The 21402-nt window shown below is 42.4% G+C and overlaps 2 protein-coding genes across 18 annotated transcripts in view; one reads left to right on the forward strand and one right to left on the reverse strand.

Annotated features, from left to right (window-relative positions):
* The window catches only part of CHCHD7 (coiled-coil-helix-coiled-coil-helix domain containing 7), a 34243-nt gene extending 23248 nt beyond the window's left edge, over positions 1-10995 (reverse strand). For 5 of the 10 annotated variants that reach the window (XR_006171378.1, XR_006171379.1, XR_006171382.1 and 2 more), the window contains exons 1-4: positions 10863-10995; positions 8570-8643; positions 7915-8013; positions 6850-7059 (exon numbers count right to left, since the gene is read on the reverse strand). Coding sequence is in view for 2 of the 10 variants with exons in the window: in XM_042834483.1 (XP_042690417.1) it covers positions 6958-7059; positions 7915-8013; positions 8570-8623 (255 nt within the window). In the remaining 8 variants the exon portion in view is untranslated. Of the gene's footprint in view, positions 1-4037; positions 4125-4260; positions 7060-7707; positions 7830-7914; positions 8014-8569; positions 8644-9301; positions 9377-10862 lie in introns of those variants that run through there. The other 5 variants (XR_006171391.1, XR_006171384.1, XR_006171383.1 and 2 more) reach the window with 4 other exon arrangements.
* Positions 10996-11252: 257 nt separating this feature from the next.
* The window catches only part of PLAG1 (PLAG1 zinc finger), a 55868-nt gene continuing 45718 nt past the window's right edge, over positions 11253-21402 (forward strand). For all 8 annotated transcript variants that reach the window (XR_006171369.1, XR_006171374.1, XR_006171368.1 and 5 more), the window contains exon 1: positions 11253-11413. The gene's annotated coding sequence lies outside the window, so the exon portion shown is untranslated. The remainder of the gene's footprint in view (positions 11414-21402) is intronic.

The raw sequence follows: 21402 nt of genomic DNA on the forward strand, positions 1-21402 counted from the left end.
GCAAGGCAGCAGAAGCCCCATCCCGGGGGACATGCAAGGTTAGGCTGGATGAGGATCTGAGCAACCTGATGCAGTGTAGGTGCCCCTGCTCATTGCAGAGGAGCTGGCCAGATGACCTTTAGAGGTCCCTTCCAACTCAAACAACTGTACAATTCCATGATCCAAATCAGCAGAAGACACCTGAATTCCTGCCACTCAAGTTCTCACGTGCAGCCTTGTCCATCACTTAACCAGTTACACACAGCCAAGAGCTGTTCATCAGTCCATACTGCAAGGAATTACGATCATTCATAAGTTTGAGATATCAACCTATTTCTACTATTAGTCTAATATCATCTCAAGTGTTACTTCCTTTCAGGACATTTAGTATTCCTTTTCTATCTTGAGCATAAGCTTTCTTGTTTGTCATTCTTAGTTACTTTGAAATTATGATCTATTTTGGAACAACTCCAAAGCCTAATTATGTTTTCAATTTATTTTACATCTCACTGATATAACATGGCTTACAATTGTCTGTACATGTAACATTGATATTTGATAGACAATAGTTCAATTTTAAGTATATGCAAAAAAATGTATAAAAAGTATATGCAAAAATCTGATCCTTGACCCACAAGGTTCTGAACTACATAGTTCAGAGGGTTTTTATTTCTTGAACATGAATGTTGGGTGATGTTTAACTGCTTCTACTGAAAAGCAGTTAAAACATTTTGTATTCTTCACTTCCAGTAAGAATAAATAGAGCACCAAATTTTGTTATTGATTGGTTGCCTACTTTCTGCTTTAAATTGCTGATCCATAGCATGCACAGAATGGTGTTTTGCAATAATTGAGAGCCATTAATCTTATTTTACAGGACAATGGATGACATCAATATTCCCTGGCACACAGAGCAAGGTATTGTGCCAAGAAAGTGTTATGCAAAGCATTAAGAAAATAGAATACCATCATCATCCTTGAAGGTACTGAAGTACAGGAATTTAACAGCACTCTCCAGAAATAAAGGTTGAATTGAAAAGTCTTCAAGAAGAAAATACAAAATATATTGGAGAAGGTGTAAGTTAAGAATATTAAGTGCTGAGATATAAAACATAGGTAGTAAAAGATGCAGATATTTCTGTGCCACTGAAGCTGCTAGAAACAAGAGTCTCTTCACTAAAAGCGAAGAAATGACATTGCACAGTAAAAAACACTAAAAGAGAAAGAACTGTAGTAGTGCTCATAAAGTGGTAAAAACATTTTAAAACACAAATTTGTCATCAACTGAAAGCATTTGTTTTAATAGTAGCTTCAGGAGGAGGAGGTGGACCGTAGCTTGTATCCACTGAACTAACTCAGCTGAAATAAAAGGAGGCAACAGGTTTCTCACACTGAAACCAAAACTAATTGCTTGAAAAGTAGCAAATATTGAGCAATTAGAGATTTTCATTCTTGTTTCAAGTCTGCAAACTGCCAACACTTAACTGTCAGGAAATGTTTCCAGTGGACAGCTGCTTATCAAAGTAAAGCAGTAGTCCAAGGGCAGTAGTGCTTGAATGTGCCAAGCAATGGCAAAATTGAATTCAACTAGGTCAAGTTTCAAATAAATAGCAGATTGTAGAATAATTCCTGAAATAGATTAGGACTGGGGCTGCAGATGAAATCTGCTCAAATTGTACACTACACACCTCACACAGCCCTGAAATAGGCACTGTGAATAGGAGTAATCTTTTACAGGCAGTAAAACAGGCAGTAAAGACCTAAGAGTAAACTGGAAGTCAACTTGGCAGGAGTGGAAAACTGTATATAAAGAAATAAAGAAAACAATTCTAAAAATTAATTTTTAAAAGGATGTTTTTAGAAAACAATAGTGGTATGCCTAACTCCAGTGGCTATGAAGATTTTATTCACTCTAAAAACCGCAACCAAAAGAAACCCATCTTATTTATGGAAGACTCATGCTACTCCAACTTCTTTGGTTTTGTAAAATAATATATAATAAATTGCAATGACTCCCACAGACAGCATAAGAAAGTGTTTGGACTCTATGATCCTTGTGAGTCCCTCCCAGTTCAGGATAATCTACGATTCTAAGACTGAATGGCCTCACATCCCTTCAGAAGACATTTTCTAGGCAAGCTACTGTTAATAACTAGGTCAGCCACTGTGCTACTTCAGGATCCGAAAGACACAAGTATCTGTTGTGGTTCTCAGCCTCAGAAGTTTCAATATTATTTGTTTCTGCAGTGCCACAGCTGCGTGCAGCATTCTACAGACTGCTGCTGAAGGAGCTGACAGCTCAAATTAAACACAAAGCACCACCATAAAACAAATCAGACTCAAAAAGCACTCAAAGAGCTATCAGAACTTCTAAAAACCTGAAGTTTTCACTGCTAACTGAAAAGCCGTTCAGTTAGCATTTCATATACATAGACATCCCATCTTGGAGTCTGCTGCTGGAGGAAGACTTTCTTTTTAATCCCTGGATGTGAGCTATGGAAACGTGTTTTGGGGCTGAAAGGGAAGCTAGAGTTGTAAGAAAAAGATAGGCAGGAAAGAGGTTCCAGGCAGAGTTAACAGAAATCAGTTGTGAAAGTGAAGACTGGCAAAAGGCAGTCAAGGAAGAAACTGCTGTAGAATGATACCTCCACAACAAACTTGACACCACATACATAGATGACAATCCTGAAGTTACAAGACAAGCTAAGAAGCAAATCAATCAAAAAACAAGAAAGCCAGATATAAGTCAGGAGATGAAATAGTATTGTACATGAGGAAAATCAACAAGACTGAAGTCATAGGAAAATGGGAGTCTAAAGGCAGGATTTGCACTAGCGCAAGGAAAAGGCTGACATTCAGTGAGATGCTAACAGGGAAGACAGGCTAATTTTAAAAGAGTTTCAGGTTAGCTGCATTTAGTTCAGCATCAAGTGTCAAGTGGGAAGTAACCGTGTGATTTAAAGACTTCACCTGTATTGAAGGTGTTAGAACTGCAGTCACTCACAAAAGGATTTGGACAAAGAAGGCACCAAGATAGAACCCTGAAGAATGGAGTGAGAATTTATTCAAATCTGATGAGTCTTACTTATCTATAGAAACAGATAAAAACATACTGAAGCCTTAATCGTCCATTTAGTCCATTAGCATTTAGTGGGTATAAATGTAATTTTCTATCCAACAGGTAGCAATAACAATTAAAAAATATCTGAAGTATATCTATATTATCCATTCCTTTCCATACTTAACTAGTCAGAGAAGATCAAGAACACCCAAAGCTGCAGCACATGCAACGATCTGCCTATCAAAGCTTTACCTACTGAACCCAAAGATGTTTTCAGGACTCTGGAGCTCAATGGCTAACACCTACAGGAGCACCAAGTCATACCCACCATGGGTGCAGAAAGCATCACAGCAGTCTTGCACTGTAGGATTACAGGAACCACAAGACTGTAAAACAAAGACACAACTGGACGTTCACCTGGGCCTGGCAGAAAGCCCAGAGCTACTGCTGGTTCAGTGCTCAGCTCTGAGCAAGAGACCTCAGTGGAAAAAAAGATACTCTGGAGGACCATTCTTGAAGGTTTCTCAGGCTACACATAAACTCCCTATCTCCAGCATTCTAGACTCTCACCTTCCTCATCTCTTTATAGTATAGAGGCAACATCCAGCCTTCCCTTCTCCTAAATGAATTTCAGGTTTTAAATCTGTGGAAGAGGCTTAAAAAAAAAAACAAAAAAACCAAAAAAAAACTAGAAAGACAGCAGTGGTTAGCAGTGTTGTTTTCATGCAGCCTCTGTTGTACAACAGCACCATCCAGCTGTCAAACAAAAAAATGAAACAGTTCACCACCACAATCCGGATTTACTTTTGTATCACAAAAAACTAAGTTAAAACTAGCAAACAAAACCCACAAAAAGTCTTCTCCTTCCCAAATGAATTGCATTGGTCCTTCATGTTTTGCTCCTGTGTTAGCGAGAAGATTGCGTGCTTGCGGTAGTGAAGCAAGGAGTCCAACCCGATTTATTTCTGCCCAGAAAGCCTGGCAGTCTACAACTTACCTCAGTGCTTGATGTGCAGAATATCAACTCTCAGACACGAAGAAAATACCATTACCTTTGGCTCACAACCAAAGACAGTTAACCACACTACAAAAATTAACCAAAAAATAGTTTCATAAATAACAGCTTATGTGTTTGCTGCCATAATTTACCACTCCATAGCCTCAGAAGTGAAACTAGGAACAATAACCTGAAGTGAATGGAAGAAAACAAAGACTCAAACTTCACTAATGGATTGAATTATATTATTGAATTATTTTTAGAACAAATGTGGGGAAGGAAGTTTAATAAAGCACGTGCAATACACAACTGAATAAGCAACATCCCTCACAACAGATAACTGTTACCTGAATGCAATCTTAACGTCACTGCTTACACTGCTGCCACTTCATCATAAAAGATCAGGCTTGCCATAAAGCCTGGAAGTAGCTTACCTTGTATGTCCACTGATGATCAGAAAGTCTAATACTAGAGAATTGCTCTTGCATTACGCATGCCTTAAGCTCACCCTGCAATCCCATATTTTTGCATTGTGAAATAGCTCCAGCAGGGAATACATCTCTTCCTCTAACTTTCTGAATTCAAGTCCTATTTCTTTAGACACAGTATAGCAGATACCTCAAACTGCCACATGTCAACCATCCTTTAAGAGAAGGAAATGAGCAGAAATTCCCCCAGAAAACATTAGCAGGAAAAAAATGAAAATGTAAAAACCCACTAGGAGTATGGCTATTCTTACACTCACATCTGAAAGAAAGATTCTGGGTGAGACAGCTTTAAGAAACTTCAACTCATGCAAGAAAACAGATTTAAGTGCAAGTCCAGAGCCAGAGCGCAGCAAAAAGAAAACAGCAAGCACTAGAATAGTAACTAAAGCCATAAGAGCAAAGACACCATGCCTAAAGATGCAGCAAAGGTACCAAATGACAAACTTGTGCCAAGTGGGAGAGAAGGTGCACTCACACAAGCACAGCAGCAAGACTAGAGAAGTTCAGAGATGCAATAAAAGAAGACAGCCAGCTAGCCAAAATTCAGAGAGCAGGAAGATTAAATAAAAGTATGGCCAATGAGGAAGTAGCACCAGTAAGCCTAACTAACATAAGCAAGGAATTCTCCACTCACATGGAGAACACGGGATCTTCAGGAAGAAGAGCTGTATTAGAAAGTCATTGCAGGACTAGATCATTAGAGCAGAGAAAGAACAAAGTTACTAGAAAAATGTTGGAATTGGAACAGGCTAAAAATGTTCAAATTATTACACAGAAGAATTTGTGCCAAACTGGAAAAAACTCCTAAATAGGAGGGTATTGGAACAATTTAGACGCGGTGGGCAAGGGAGAGCCTTCGAATCCAGTATGGAAGCTTCTCCTCTGCTCCAAACAAAAACACAATCACTAACAGCAAAGTCTGAATTTTAAGTAGAGACAAAATAATCCAAAATAAAGAATCTCATGATCTTCACTGAAGAAGGTCTACTTCCCTTGCCAGGAACACACAAGAGAACTTATGACATGGTTTGGAGGCCAGACAGCTATTCTCAGAGAACTGCGCACTCAAGAGGCATAGAGTTACACTCTTTCCAGTAACAAAAAGGGCACGATCAACCCGCTTCAAAACTCAGGTATAAAAGGAGAGCAGCCAGAAAGACAGGAGGAAAAGTAGATCCCATTAGTTACTAGCCAGTCAAATGGCAAGGGGGAAGGTGAAAATAGCATAAAACTGCTACTAACATAGAAATAGGCCTTGAGTGGAAAGCAATGAGACAAGCCAGACAGAGGGAAAAACAGGAAGCTATGAAGTCTTTCCAAAACAGTCTAAATAGAGACAACACTTTTACACCATCCTCCAAGAGGTCAGCCAGAGTTCTGCCAACTTAATCGCAGTATGTCTTAAAAGGTTTTCACATGGAACTTGAGCTCATGACAGTGGTTTTTCCATTTTACCACAGGGTGTGAGGTAGCCAGGACATTAGAAAACACTGAAGGTAAAGAAAACAAGTGTTTCTAGACAGCAATCTGATTACTCTTACTAGTTGCCCAGTTTAGATAAGGAATCAGTTTTAAGTAAGACTGGAGTAGCCTATTCAAACCGAGCTTTGTAGTCTTGTATGAGTAAGCATTTCCAAACCCAGGGCTTCAGCTGTCCAGAGTCTTAGATAGATGTACTATAGTTAAACCTGCTATGTCACTCCAAGTGCATGTTTACATGCCTACAAAGTCCCCAACCCCCTCCAACAGCCAAGTATCTATTTACTATCCACCAAAGGTACTATTCAGCTGAGACTAGTTCAGTTTCATCTTCACCAACCTCTCTAACCTTGTACCAAGCAAAGCCTGGACATCTGATTTATAGCAACCTTCTGCTTACATCAATGAAGAGCTGTAATCTTACTGACAGCTTGCTGGAATTGGGATTTTAGTTCATGAATACTGTTATTTAAAGAAGGGACACTGAAAACAACACATGAAAACAGTGACAGGACTACCCATGATAAGCTTAGAATATTAGTCAGAATAGCTACATACAAGAGATTTTGCACATACCAGTCCTCTACTAGTCTTTCTAAACATACACAGCCCTTAAAACTTACAACTATTAGAAAAGTTGGAACTTAGAATTGCAAATCTTAGGAGCCTTTACTATTTCACAGCATTTAGCGTTTCAAAGCATGCTAGCTTCTACTTCCAAGGTGTCTGGACAAGCTGTGTTGGTACCCACGTCTTCTAGTGAGACACTAAACACCAATGAGGAAGAGTAAAAATAGAACTAGTCCTATCTTAGAAAGCTCACACTTCAAAATTTAGGAGCTTACTTTAATCCAAGCTACGGCAACAGTGAAGTCCAGTTTACAAGAGGGCAACCTGCTGCTGTTAAGTCTTCGTATGTACAGTGAAAACAGTAAAACAACGCAAGTTTGTAGTCAGTATGGCTTCTCTACCGATTCCAAGATTTTCTTTCTCTCTTCTGCTGAGGGCATCTCCGGTTTCACACCATTTCTTTTCCTTTGCATCATAATGTCATGCTGAAAACAGAAGAAAGTAAGCATGAGAACACTGATTTCTCAAAAGTCTCTGCCCCTGAGCTCCTGCTGAATAAGATCCTTCAACTGAAGTACTCTTATATACAAGGAGCCAGATACTCCAGATCTGATTAGCTGACAACTAAACGTACCAGTATTTAACTGAAGCTATCTGATAGCTCACCTTGCAGCTTCACATTACAGCATTCCCATGACACAGACGACTATGCAATTGTCTGTAAACAGGTTTTTTTGAAGTTTATACAAGTATTTAAAGGCATAAACTGAAAGACTATTACAGTGGCATAAGGACTAAAGACAGCAGAGAACAGTTGAACTGCATGGGATTATATCACCCATATCCATGTGCACAGAAGTGCCCAGTCCCTCAAGATCCTTTCCCACCACAATACAGGAGGAAAAAAAAAATAAAATGAAATCACCACCAAACAGTGAACTCTTCCTGAGCGTTATCTCAGATTGAAGCAAACATGAGCCTAAGCAACAAAAACAGATCAACTTGTCTTACCTCTCTTTACTTACTTGTCTCACTTTCTTTACGTGCATTAAAAAAAAAAAAAAAAAACAAACTTACTGACAAAAATATCTGACTAACTTAAAGGGAAATAAACTGCAAGAACACTGACTCACAATTTCAGAGAGTAAGTTTAAGTCTTCCGGCACCACATACTAAATATTTAGGAATCCAGCACCTTCATGCAGGCATAAGAACAGCAGTAGCAAGCGGTACAGTCCAAAGAGTTCAGAAAACACTGTCAGAAATAATATACTTGAAACAAGATAAGGAGTAAAATTTAGGAAAAAAAAAATCTATGGTGCTTAAGGAAACCTGCTTACCCAGAATTTTCTGCAGTTTTTGTACTTCAAAAAATAATCAGTACACATATCCTTTTTATAGTTGTTGTCATCCATACATTTTCTAGAGGCATCTGTTTCCTTTAATAGGAAAAACAAGCTTCAGAGCTGAGAGAAGTTACTGTACTCAGTGTCTAAAAATTCTAACAGGTCTCAGTATCTACGAAGATAGGAGACAGCTTCTCAGATGAATGAACTATACCAAAGGGAACATCTACCAAAACAGATAATCAGTAATTCCCAAGCAATTACTCCACTTGGAGATTGTAACAAACATAGTATTCCTTAAATAGTAAGAAGAAAGTCCACAAAACAATTGTTTACAGAGATCCATCGTATAACCCGAAGAAGAATATTAAGATTATCCTTCAAGCTTGTCTATCTGGGATTTCAGACCGGTTTTATGGACAAAACAATAAAGCAGTAAGTTGTATTATTCCCATTTATAAGTAACTACAGACTTATTTCATATGTAATTTACTACACACGTTTTTCAGTCTTTCCCATTTTCAGGCTCTAAGAAACATTCAGTGCATACTACTGATGCAGGAGTGCTCCCAATAATGCAATTTCTAGAGGAATTATTTCTGCATTTTGACCTAGAAACATACAAACAGAAATCCCAATTTGATCTTACCGCTATGCAAGGATTTCTGTCATGATCTCTAAGCTGCTGTGCATACTTGGGCATTCTAGACACTCGTACCCTGGCTAGAAACAGAAAAGAAATGAGTTAAGTATCACCTTTTAATAGTGACAGAGTACTAAGTTTGAATTTCAGCATCTAATGAATGACTTCGGTAGTGCACACAAACAGGTTTTGTGGGTTGGTTTCTTCTTACAGCTTTTTTTGTTTGTATTTTTCAGTAAGCTTCTTTTGCAAAATTCCAAAGCACCAACAAGAAGACAGCTCAGGCAAGTTAACCTATCACCAAGATTGCTTCCACCTAGATAAGTTCCTTCAGAATGACTGAAGGGAGCCACTCTTCTACTGGACTACCACACTGAGAAAGCAAACATCTGGGAGAAACAGTTTTGTGGAAACTCTTCAAACCAATACACTTTAAAAACCACAGCAAATACAGCAGGGGAACAGACCTGTCCCTACTCCTTAGCTCGACCACATCACGCATACGCACATGCACAGAAGTGCCCAGCCTCCCGCTGCACCAGACAATTAACAAAGAGAAATTACTCCATTGTAAGGATGACCGGATTTCCCTATGCCATACAGGACAGCTTGAATCACATTTTTCAGCCGTTTACTAGCTTGAAACAGGCTCTAGGAACTGCAAGCTGAAGATATTTCAGTGCCAATAACCCACAGTCATCCAAGATTAGGACATCAAGAAGAGCAGCAGACCCTCACCTTCCTTACTGCTCCCCACGCACTGCCTTCAGCACAAATGTGGCCATGTAGGTATTTGTTCCAGATAGAACAGTTCTAAGCAGAAATACAAACTAACTTGATCAAATGCTTACTTGAGCCAATGCAAGCAGAAATACACAACTGAGAAAGAAACACCTCTGCAAAAAACTGAAGTACAGATATCCTTGTTCAACATTACTTAGCCTAGAGACACTGCTGCAGTTTGAGCTTAAGCTTCTTTCTGTTCAGATTGGTGACTGAGAAGCACAGGTCTACAGAGAAAATCCACTTCTGCTTGATATCAATTAAAAAAAAAAAAAAGAAACTAAACACTCTAATGAACTCATGTAGTATTTTAGATGAAGGTTCTTGGTGAAGAAGAAAACTATTCCATGTGAACAAGCCTTAGATTTCCATCCCCTATGAAACTATATTCACAAGGTACTTGAATTATTTCCTTACTCCACATGGCAGTGTCTGCTGTTTTAGAAAACAGCATCAGGAGCTTCAGCTTTCCCTAAAGAACTGCCCAAGGTTTGAGGTGCCTTAACAAGCTAGGTAAATGCTAACTTTCGTGAGCGCAAAAGGATTTGGGTGAGAAACTTCTGACTGAAATGGAACCACACACATGTAGGACAGCATCACCATCCCACTGTGAGCATTACCAAAACAAGTACGTCTGAAAGTGTTTGGAGTCAGACTGACTTCAGCTTAGAACTCCTCTGGAAGAATAACTGTTAGCCCCAGACACACCGACATCACTGCTCGCTACCCAGACCGTTATCACCACGTTCGTTTTGACCACACCGCCGGAACCCACCTCCGCACCGGGCAGCGGAGCGCACCGTACCCACTTCACAAGCACTCAGGTCGGGCTCCTCGGCACGTACGCCTCTCAACATCTCCAAAGCGCTCTCAGCCGAGAAGGGCAGGCGGGTCACACCGGAACGCCGCCTCTGCCCGAAGCGGCAGCCGGGCAGGAAGCCACCCCACACCGCCATCCCCTGCTACACGCGAGCTGCGGCCCCGAGCACAGCCACCGCCAGCAGCTCCTGCGCCGGGCTCTTACGTTCTAGCACACCGGCAGTCACGAGCCACGCCAGGCAGAAAGCTGCTTGTCGCCGCTGCTCCTTAACCCCGAGGCTCTGTCAGCCCATAAACCCACCGGCATATTTCCCCATGGGCTCCGCGCTATTTTCTTAAACGCACGCGGCGCAGCTATTAAGCGGCAAGCCGCGGGGCGAAGCTCGCACACAAAGACCGCAGCCCTGATCGCCTTAACACCGGGCGGGAGGCTACAGGGAGCCGCAGGGCCGCGGCCCGGGCCGGCGCCGAGGGCGCGGGTGGCGGCGGGGCCCGAACGGCGGCAGGGCTGTAGGGCCGCAGCACGGCGCCCCGCTCCCTCCGCCCCGCGGACAGCCCCGGCCCCACCTGCCGCCGGAGCGCCGCACCCGGCCCCACCGCTGTCCGTCCGGCCCCGGCGCCGCTCGGCCGTCGCCCGCGGAAACGAGCGAGCCCCCGAGAACGGGCGGCGGGCGCCCGGCCCGCCGGCGGCACTCACCTCCGTTCCCGGCCGCGTCCGCGGGAGCCCGAGGCGGGAGGGGAACGGCCCCGTCTCCAATTCGAAAGACGTCAGCGGCTCGGGCAGAGCGCTTAAGTACGGGCGCAGCCTACCCCGCTCCCGGCCTCGCGGCTCCCCCCGGCCCAGCGCCGCCGCCGCCCACGCCCCGGCGGCGCTGAGTGGCGGGGTCGGACGGCCAATGGCGGCGGCGGCGGGCCCGCCCCGGTCTTGAGCGGCGCCTCCTTCCACCAACGGAGCGGGCGGCGCGGGCCGCAGGCGCCGGCGGCGGGGCGCGGCCGCGGCGCTGAGTGACGGGGGGAGGCGTCCAACCCGCGGTGCGTGTGGGCGGCGGGCGGTGTGGGCGCGGCGTGTGCGGCAGGCTGGGCTGCACCGCAGCGCATACACTACAATGGCTGCTGGAAGGACGGGAAAGCAAACAATTTCCAGGCCCGCCGCGTCCAGCCCGAAATATGGGGAAAAAATTACAGAAAAATCGGAGAACACTGTAAAGGGTGGAAACGGGGCGCAGAGGGGATGCTGAGGCTCCCGCGGTGAGTCTGCTGCGGGTTTGGGGGGCAAGCGCCGGGGTTTAGCAGGGAAATATCAGGGTTATTTAAATTATGAAGGGGGAGGAGGAGAAGGAGGGGGGAGAGGAGCGAGGAGCGGCGAGCAGCGAGGAAAAGTTGGTGTTAATCATCCCCGCGTCCATCCTTCTCCCCCCGCCGCCCTCAGCCCCCACCGCCCCGCGCCGGACCCCCCCCCCCCCCTCGCCCCGGAGGGGGGAAAAACAGGGAAGGGGAGGCGAGCGCTGCCCCCCGCCCTCCTCCCTCGGAGGGAGAAAGCGATGATTTTCGGCAAAACCTCTCTCAGGAGTTTCCTCCACTCCTCCCCTCCCTCCCCGCGGCGCTCTGGTGGTTCGCGAGAGAGCGGGCGAGGCAGCGCGCTGCCCGGGGCCGGCGGGAGGGAGGGAGGGAGGGCGCGGGGTGCCCGGCGCAGACCCCCGCCGGGGCCGGGGCCGGGGCAGGAGCGGGAGCTGCGCGGCCGCCCCCTCCCCTCCTCGCCCGAGCGGAGCCTGTGCTGCGAAGGCAGTGACAGCGGCGAGAGCGGCGAGAGGGAGCGGAAGACATTAGAGGCGGCGGTGCCGAAAAATGAGGGAAAAAATTAATATAAATTCGCCCCCCGCCTCAAAGCGGCCGAATTTCGCACAGAAATTTCCCCCGCGGACCCGGCTACCCGGAGGGGGTCCCCCGGCCCCGGCGGCCGCCGCTTTGGGGGGAATCCGGAGCGACTTTGGGGCGCTCGCCCCCCCTTCCCCTCGGTTTTTTGGACAAAAGTGGGTTTTTTTTCCGGGGTAAAGCAACGAATTTGCCCGCTCTCCCCCTCCGGGTGGCCCGGGAGCCTTCCCCTGCCCCATCGGCGTGTGTTGGGAGCACAGTGCGGAGCCGAGGAGCGCCGAGCCGGGCTGCGCTGGGGAGGGGGATCGCTAACTGAAAGCAGGAGAGATCCGGAGAGAGAGAGAGAGAGAGCAGGGACAGCTTGTTGTCAGTATCATAAACAACCAAAATGGAGGGAGAACTGAGGCATATAACAAAATAAAAATCAGAAAAAAATGCCAAAAAATACCTAAAAATCGGGGCTGCTCCTCCTTTTCCCCCTCGAGGTGACAGGATAAAACCCCGGGCTTCCCGAGGCCGTTTTCGGGTTTCAGGGAGCAAGGAGTTAATATTTATTATTTTTTTTTTTTGTTGATGAATTCTTTGGGAAGGCAAAAGCCTCCTCTCACTCGCCACCGACAATGGGGAAACGTGAAAATCCCTTTCGGGAGGCAGAGGTAGGGGGAGATGGGAGTGCAGAAAGTGCACAACTTTGGGGCAATGCGCAGCGATCCCAGATAAGATAAATGCTGCATGTGCTGCTGGATAACTTCCCTTTTTAATGCTTTTCGGGTGTTTGGGGGGGAGTTTGGAGGTGGGGGCTCCTCTCCTTTTCTCTGCCTTCTTTTTCTGTCCTTTTTATTATTTTTTTTTTTTCGGACCGGAATGCAGTGCCTTTGTAGTGTCACTTTCCTGATCTAATTAGGATGTGTGAGGCAAAGTGTAAACCTTTCCGGTTTATGAAGTGCGTTTTCGTTGCCTTTCAATCTCGAGTTTTCCTGGTGGCTCCCTCCTCTCTTTAAACTGGATCCTGCGGAGCGGTGTGGGGCTGAGGTAATGCTCCACGGGGAAGGCTCGGTGCTCCAGGCAGGCACCCCTCCTGCTCTGCCTGCTGCCCTGCCTGCCACGTCCCTTCACCTGTCTGCGTCCCACCAGGCGGGCGTTCTGCGCTCCCCTCGTTGTGTTTATGTGAAATGAGGATGCCTCATCTCGCCTCACGTTGAAGTTAATGCGAAAGTGCTGCTGATGTTGGTTCCACGTGGGATCAGGGCATTTTAAAGAGACAGCTTCTCTTTTCCTATGGTTCTCAGCGCCTCTGCCTATGGCAGGCGGGTGGTTCGTTGGTTGTTTTTTTTTTTAATGGAAAGGTATCAAATCAGCCCTGGTCTGAAAAATTAGCTGTAGATAACAGGGGGAAATGCTCAGATTCGTTCGGATCGAAGCCATTCTGTTGTGCGTCACGAGGTTTTTCTTGATGTGTTCATGAGAAGGCTGTGTTTTGGAGAGCTCTTTCTGGAGTGGGTGTTGCAGGAATGGAGGAGTCCCATGTTGTTACATTAAAACCTGACCTTGCTGTGCTACCTGTGAGCTCCCTGGGAGGAGACCCTATGTGCGCAGTGCGGTTTCGTGGCTCTTTTGTAGGAGTTGCAAAGTGCATTATTTTTACTGTAAATAAGTTCAGTGTTACTGGGAACACTTGAGTTTGTTGAACAGCGTTGCGGCCCTTGTTGTGCGCTTAAACCTTCTGAGCAGTTCCAAAAGGTTTTGAGAATGGTGCAAATAACTGTAGGTTTTAATTGGCCGAACGAGGGGCTTTTTTTTTTTTTATTTTTTTTACAAGTACACCTTGGCTGTGTAACAACATCACTTGGGAGAATCGCCTCTGGCTTTGTCTAAGAAAAGGAAAAATCATCCTAACCGAGGTCTAGTTTCATGGGATACGTACGCATCTGTGTGTGCATGCGTACTTTTCGCATCCGTTCGGGATGGTACGGTTTTTCACTTGATTTTTAACTTGAAAATGTTGAACTGTCACAGTGTGAAACGCTCTGCTTCTTTGGATGATCTCCTATGGATTGTGATTTTCAGGAAAACAAGCTGTTTTAAGAAAATTAGTCTCCTCTGAGCATGGCGATTCGATATCTTTGCGAGGAGTTACAGCGTTTCCTTTGCACGTGCTTTGTTTTTGCGGACTGTGTTTGCTTCCAGGTTAGAAATGGAACACAGGTATGGAGTTTTGGAGAGGGAAGATGGTGCACTCAGCTTGTAGGGAGGCTGCTGGAGCAAATGTTTGCTTTGAACCTCTGGAATTTGAATATCAGTTGTGGCAGCCCTTTGTGTTTGATAGCATGTGTTCGCAAATGGTCCGTACCTTCCCTGCAAGTGTGACCAAAGAGCTGTTGTACAGTGGCTGTTGACTGGGGCAGCCTTGTGGTTGGAGATTTTGGAAGAAAGCTCCAAGTTTTCCACTGAGTCACACTTGTGAAAATTAAATCACATCAGTTACTCCTAGGCTTGAAAAGGAGCTCATTAGGGAAGGAAGATTAATCAGTTTGTGTAAAGGAATGACACTGAACATATTTCCATAACTGTCTTTTGGGGATGAGAGATCTTTTTTGTTGTTAGCAAGAATTCATGCTTCAAAATTCCTTCCCAAACCCCTTTTTTTTTTTTTTTTTTTTTTTTTTCTTTTTTTTTTTTACACTGATCTCTTCTTTTTACAGACTGTGAAGGTATTTTGTCCTGAAATTTGTAGAAAGCTGATAAATTAATAGCAGTACACTGCATGTTGGTGTTTGGTTATTTTTAATGTACCATGGTAGGGAGCAGTGGCTGCACAGAACCAACTGCAGGGAACTGGTTGGTGGTGCTGAGAGCAGTATTTAAGAGCTCTTAAAACAGCACATCTGTGACAGTGAGTGCGAAGCATTAAATATGTTACAGCCCTTTCACCTCCTTCAGAGCTTCTGAATGATCAATTTGGTGATGCTGAGGATAGGTAGGGGCGTCCATCCTAACAATAGGAAAGAAACACATGTTGTGGGGGATGGCTCTTGACCTACAGCTGTGCATTACAAAGTAAATTCAGTGTATCCAACTATAGCAGAAAACTCAGGACATAGGGAGGAGGAAGGGTGTTCTCACAGAATTTGATGCTCTTCTGAAATGGATTTGCTTTTAAGCTATAATCCAGATGATGAGGACAATAGAAGTAGATAAATGCTGCTTAGGATTGTTTCTTACGAATAGAATTACTCTCTTTTTGTAGAAAACTGAATTCTTGCAGGGATGATGCGGTGTGTAATAAAAACAGAAATAATTTTCCAAGCTTCCTTACTTCTAAGAGTTGAGCTAATCTTCTCTGTTACACGTTGCTTTGGTTATATATGATTTTGCTATGTTTTTTCATGATTTTTTGAAATTAAAACACCCAGAGAAACCAAAACTGTGGGGCAGTTGTTGGTAAAACTACCCAAGTTCCTGCTGGTAAAGTGGGGAGTTGGAAGTGTATTGAAGACCTACTGAGATATTTATCAATCCTATTCACTGATGTTTAAAAGTTATTAACTTCAGTATTCTACAACAGTACAGCAAATACGGGAATCTGAACTGACACGTATTGAACTTTTCTTGAGTGCTTGGTTCAAGTGTAATTCTTGATGCGTACATTTTACGTAGTAATAATCCTGAAAAATGAGTTTTCCAATGTAGAACATTGAGATTTAAATTAAAAAACTTTGTGAGAGTGTGTGGAATTCCAAAAGCCCCTATTTCCCAGGTGCAGCCACTCCTAATGGTCGTCCATCTGCGCACATAGGCAGTCAAAATGGTGCCCTTCAGTCCCCTCCTTTCAGGGCAGTGCATGTGTTTTAAAAGTAAGGGCTTAAAGAGGGCACTACTCCTGCCCTAAATAAACTACTATTTTTAACTGTTTCAGGTTGTTTTGTTAAAAGGGATGTTTTATTTCGGTCTAAAACAAAGTTTCTGCAATTCATCAGTAACCTCTGGTGTATTTAAAACTGGTACCTGTGAGCAGGCAAACACCTCTAGGGAGGGTTCTTAAACAAGTTTATCTGTTTGCCTAGGGAAAATATTCTGGAAAATGTGAAGTATGTTACAGCACTGAGCCCATTCTCAATGCAGTGTAGAGCTAAAAGGAGCTAGCAGCCACCTCCAGCACAGGGACAGAGTGCTTGCTTCAGGGAGGAGGAATGCAGCTACCTGCAACTAGTGAGGCTTTAGCTTGCATGGCACTTGAAGGAAAGGTGCAGGATCTGTCTGCTGAGCTGCTGAGCATCTTTATCCAGCTACCAGATGTTTAGGTAGCCTTAAAAAACTGTTCAAAAATAATCTGAATATGAGAGCGAGGTAGCATTTTCTGTTGAACAAATGTAAAATGTTTAAATTTCTGAAGTGTCAGGGATTTTTTTCTTGCATTCATCTGAGGATTTTGATGATAAGGAATTGTGTGTCTTTCCTGCGAATCAAAAAATCACATCTAGAATTTAATTAAATTTATATTGATTTTTCTAAATTGTGCAAACTTGTAACTCGAATGTAAAACATATTGATTAGCCCTCGACAGAATCATTTGTGCAGCTGCCTATATTTTATTTTTAATTTTCCAAGGAACATAGTAGCCCACTGCCTGCAATAGAGTAGGTGGCAATTACTAATGAATTTTAGGTGAACCGTTTTCCACCGAACATCAAATGTGAAAAATTCAAAGTGTATGCAGAGCTCTAAGAACCTAAGGCTAAATACAACCAGTGACCATTACTGTGAGCTGAATTTGATTTAAACAGGCTTGCTGAAGTATTTCTTGTCTACTTCAGTGTCAGTGTTTCCTTGGTGTTGTCTTATAGGGATGAATTAGCCGAAATTAACAGAATTGTGTTTAAAAGATTTTTTTACAAGAGATAACATGCTTTAGGAGAAAAGTTGTAAGTTATAAGTGATGGGGCCTTCTCACAGAATATATTAAAATTGTTAGCATTAAAATGGACTCTGTGTGTCTTATAAATGGTTGTTTTAGGGTCATGGCATTGCAGTGTGTGTCAGTGAGTTGAGAAGACAGCATATGTACAGAGTTGACAGTGAAGAGTGGGGAAACTGAAATATTTCTTCTTGTATTGAAGGAATAAATCCATTCATATGCTAGCCTTCTTTGTTGTAACTTCTGTTCATTTTCTAACTCACTGACTGTTCAGAGTGTAGAGATACTTTGTCAAATACATCAAAAACTATGGGCAGACTGATGGGCTCGGTTGCACATGCTCAGCCCTGGCAGCTTTGCAGGCTTGTAAGGGCCAGAAGAGAGCAGAATGTATCCTGATGTGGAGAATTCTTTTTTCTTTGTTTGTTTAAAGGCAAGAAAATGGGGGAAATAAAATAAAAAATAAATAGATAGATAGATAGATATCCAGGACTGAACTAATGTAAAACTCAAAAGTAACATAGATAAAACAAGTCATTATAGACAAGTGTGGCTATAATCCACAGAGCAGTAACTCAAAACTCTGAGTTAAAATAGCTCCAATCAGTTTTGAGGACCCAAATTGGAATCAGGAAAGTAAAACCTAGAATTGCCATCAAATGCAATTAAGAAATAACGGTGTAATGGAACTTGGAAAAATGCAAGAAGTGTCTGTTACAGTAAACTGAATTGTTATAATCTTCTTTTGCACTTAATGTGCTAAATTCCTCTCTCAGAGGAAAATATCCCTAGAAATCAGATTAGAAAGTGTTTAAAGGGAATTATTTGTCAAAGTGGTTTTTTTTTAGTTTTTTTTTTTTTTTTTTTTTTAACTGAAGTTAAGATAACTAATAATAATAATTTCCTCCATCCCTCTCTAAAGAGTGCTTTATTTCCTATCATTTAACCGTGTGTGTTGCACACAGTCTGTAACTTTGCTACATACTGTACAGGTAATTTACCTGCCAGCCTGACACTGGCACTAATTTCACCCTGCAGTCTTCTCTGTGGCTGTGGTCACGTTACACTGGTGAGAGTGCCAAATCTGAAGTATTCCTCAAGAATCAAGGTGTAGATGGTTGGTTTTGTCTCGTGCATGTATCAAACAGCAAGGAGAATGTCAGAAAGCTTATCTTCCCTCTTCACTCATTGAGTATGTATTTGTATACTACAGGATATCAGATTTACTAGTGCCTGAGTACTTGAAAAAGCCCTGCAAGTCATCTGATTCTGAATTAATGAGATCTCATTACACTAAATGTTTGAACAGCAGAAAAACCCTCTATGCAAATGGGATGTTACTGGAGCAAGTGCTTGTCACTTCCCATCAGGCTGTTGTGTGGCGTTACATACGTATTTCATATACAGGCACACATATTTGAAGGAAACATCTGGCTGGTAGGGAGGAATGTCATGTCTTTTGAATCAGTTGTAATAGAGGAATTTTTTATTGAAAAGAGACATTTTTTGAAAGAAACCAGTGATCTTATTACCAAAAAAAAAAAAAAAAAAAAAGACCAGAAGGAAAGATTCTGGCAGCTTACTATTAAATTTCAATCAAGGCTGTATAGTTAGCAATAAAACGTTTACGAGTTTGTAAATGTTAATTTTCTTCAAACTCTTACTGTCATGTGTGGAATTTTCATTTGTACTAATTGTCCATTTTGTACAGCTGCCTGCATTCACAGCTTCACAGTCGGTCTGTATTTGTCACGTTGAGGTACAGATGAGATATAAATACGTAAAACTAGAAATTGCCTGCTGCTATTTTGATGTTTTCATAAAATGATATACTGCAAAGGTGTACGTTTCTGGTGTTAATTATACATTATCACTTGCTGGTGCTCTTGCCCTCGCAATTATTGTAAGCAGAATGAGTGTTAAACTGAAATAAAACCAATGTAAAATCCTGGTGGGGTTCTGTACTTTGCTTAAGAGCCAAATGTAGACGTTGTTCAAGCTTATTTTATTCTCTGGAAGTTATTGTGGTCAATGCAAGCACAATTTGTTTCATCTAGGATGCTAAGAAGCTGTGAGCCTCATAGCTTAGGGAAGAGCCTCGGCATAGTTGATCACAATAGATGCCAGTTAATTTGAATCTAGATTTTTTTTTTCCCCTCTGTTACTTGACAGTTTTCTTTGATTCTTCTGAATACTGGGATTGTGTTTAGTCTAAACCACTTCCAATTATACTCCAGCACAAACATATAGCTTATGGCTATATTTTAATCAGTTTCAGAAAAAGTAATAAAAATATTATTGCGTATGCCAAAGGATGGTGTTGCTACATGCTATTTTAAATGGTGTTTAAGTATGGTTATAAGCATACCAGTACAATGAAATCAGTTCCATTCCTAAATAACAAAGTTACATTATTTGTTACTTAAAAAGTTACTGAGAATCATAATATATTAATTATCCCAATTATTCAGGCTGTTTTTAATATGTGTTGAAATAGCTTTAAAAAGTATATATGAAATATTTATATCAAACTAGTTTAATTTCTCATTACTTGTAAAATGTATGTTTCCCAGTTGTAACGTTTTAAAGAGGTTTTGTCTTACCTATGCAAGCATATCCTTTCCTTTTGGTTTCAAAATCCAGTTCTTTCATTTGTTTTAAACCCTTTCATTCTCCTGAAATGAATCTGTGTCTCAAAGTGTTGATATCTGTCATTTTTGTATTACAAAAGTAGTGCTGATGAGGGCTGCAAAATTAACTTATGCTGGTGATGCTACAAGTGTAAATACTGAGGTTTAGAACGCTGTGGAAAACTTAATCATAGTGGTATTTGAATGATGAGGGTAGCCCCAGTCTGAATGAATGTTGAAGTGACCTGTGAGGAAGAGATGCCCAGTTCTGCAGCCTTGTAGCACTAATCAAATTGGTGATGAATGGTATCACAAGAAATGCTCAAACATGCTCCTAGCGTGAATCATAGGAGGCAAACAGAAATCTAGATCATGCTTTCAGAAATGGGAAGCTCTGAAGTCAGTTTCTTTGAAAAATGCTGTTTATAGAGGTATCCCCTGCAGTGTGATGTTATTTCACCTTTGAGAACGTGACCAGTTCAGAATATTTGAAGACAAGAAAGTTAAGTCTGCCTTGAGCAATAATTTCAGTTTCTAGTACAGTTTTTATCTGTGCCTCCTGTAAAACAAACTTCGTATCTTCGCAGTACTGAAATATTTGTACTGAAAGAAGTGTGTTTAAGAAGCTTTAACTGTGTTGATTAGTGGTTCATTTGATTGGAGCAGAAGGGTGCTTCAGGTTGGGGAGGTTGAGCATGCATTGTTAATTTCAATTTTTCTGTAGTTGTTAGCCTAGTAAAGACACTGAATGTGAGGATCCTTCCTCAAGCCCCAAGTGAAAAGGGAGATGTAGTCAAGAAGGGTTTCTGATGGCTGGAATTGCTGGCCCTCAGTCTCAATAAATATTTGAGTCCTATGAATTCATGGTTTCAGTGGTACAGTCAAGTTGCAACCTTGAAACTCGTAATATGTTTGGCTATCATGAGGTGAATTCCAGAGTTTGTTGTTAGATGGACCCGAAAGGTTTTGTCTCAGGAAGTGCTTCAGTAGTGCGCAGGTTTTACTTTTCCCAGTGTGTGTAAAGTTTTCATCAGGAACGAAGCCTTAGAAAGCCTCCCTTCTCAGAGCAAACTCTCAAAGACTTTGGAGATGTCATGAACCTCTCTTTGGGGCTATTCCTCATATAGTTTTAGTTGTTAAACTGTTCTTGAAGATAAAATAATCTTTCCTTCTAGGCTTCCAGGCTTTATCAGAAAGGCAGCAGTTTGATATCCTGCGGTGGTTTTATCATAAAGGTTTTCAGTAGATAGGTTAACGAAAGACCTTAAAGGTGGCAGAAATTAGCTATCAGTTTGCAAGTACTCTGAAACTGTTGTGTAGTGGTATTTAAATGATACTTGTTTCATTGAGGTAAGAAGACTTGTAGTGTGGAGAAGATGGAGCTTAACTCATGCCTTAATTCTTCCCCAAATACGAATAAAAACTTGCCACCATTTTTGTTGCTAAGAAATGTATCTTTGGTACGTGTAAAATGTACGTATCCAGCCTTTTTGTAACTTAGGCCTTTGTAAGAAATGTAAGAGGTCTCATGGATGGAGATCTCTTATGGATGGTCTGTTGTTTAGGAACGTTGTAAATTCATTATAGGATTTCATGTTTGGGGGAATAGCTGAGAGAGTATGCAGTCAAAGCCAGGTGTAGAGCTTCAGCTGTTCTGCCTCCTTATGGTGGGTGTTCAGACTGGTTCTGTGGAGGCAAAAAATTGTTCTTTTTCTTCCCACCTGTTGCATTCTTCAGTTGTTTAAGAAGTCTATTTCTTCCTGTTTTTTTTTTTTTTTTTTTTTTTGAGAAGTATATTACAGTGGTTGGCAAAGTTATTA

The sequence above is a fragment of the Centrocercus urophasianus genome, unplaced genomic scaffold (genome assembly GCF_019232065.1).
Source record: "Centrocercus urophasianus isolate 14NV4802_14NV808 unplaced genomic scaffold, USGS_Curo_1.0 seq_11, whole genome shotgun sequence".
Taxonomy (NCBI): domain Eukaryota; kingdom Metazoa; phylum Chordata; class Aves; order Galliformes; family Phasianidae; genus Centrocercus; species Centrocercus urophasianus.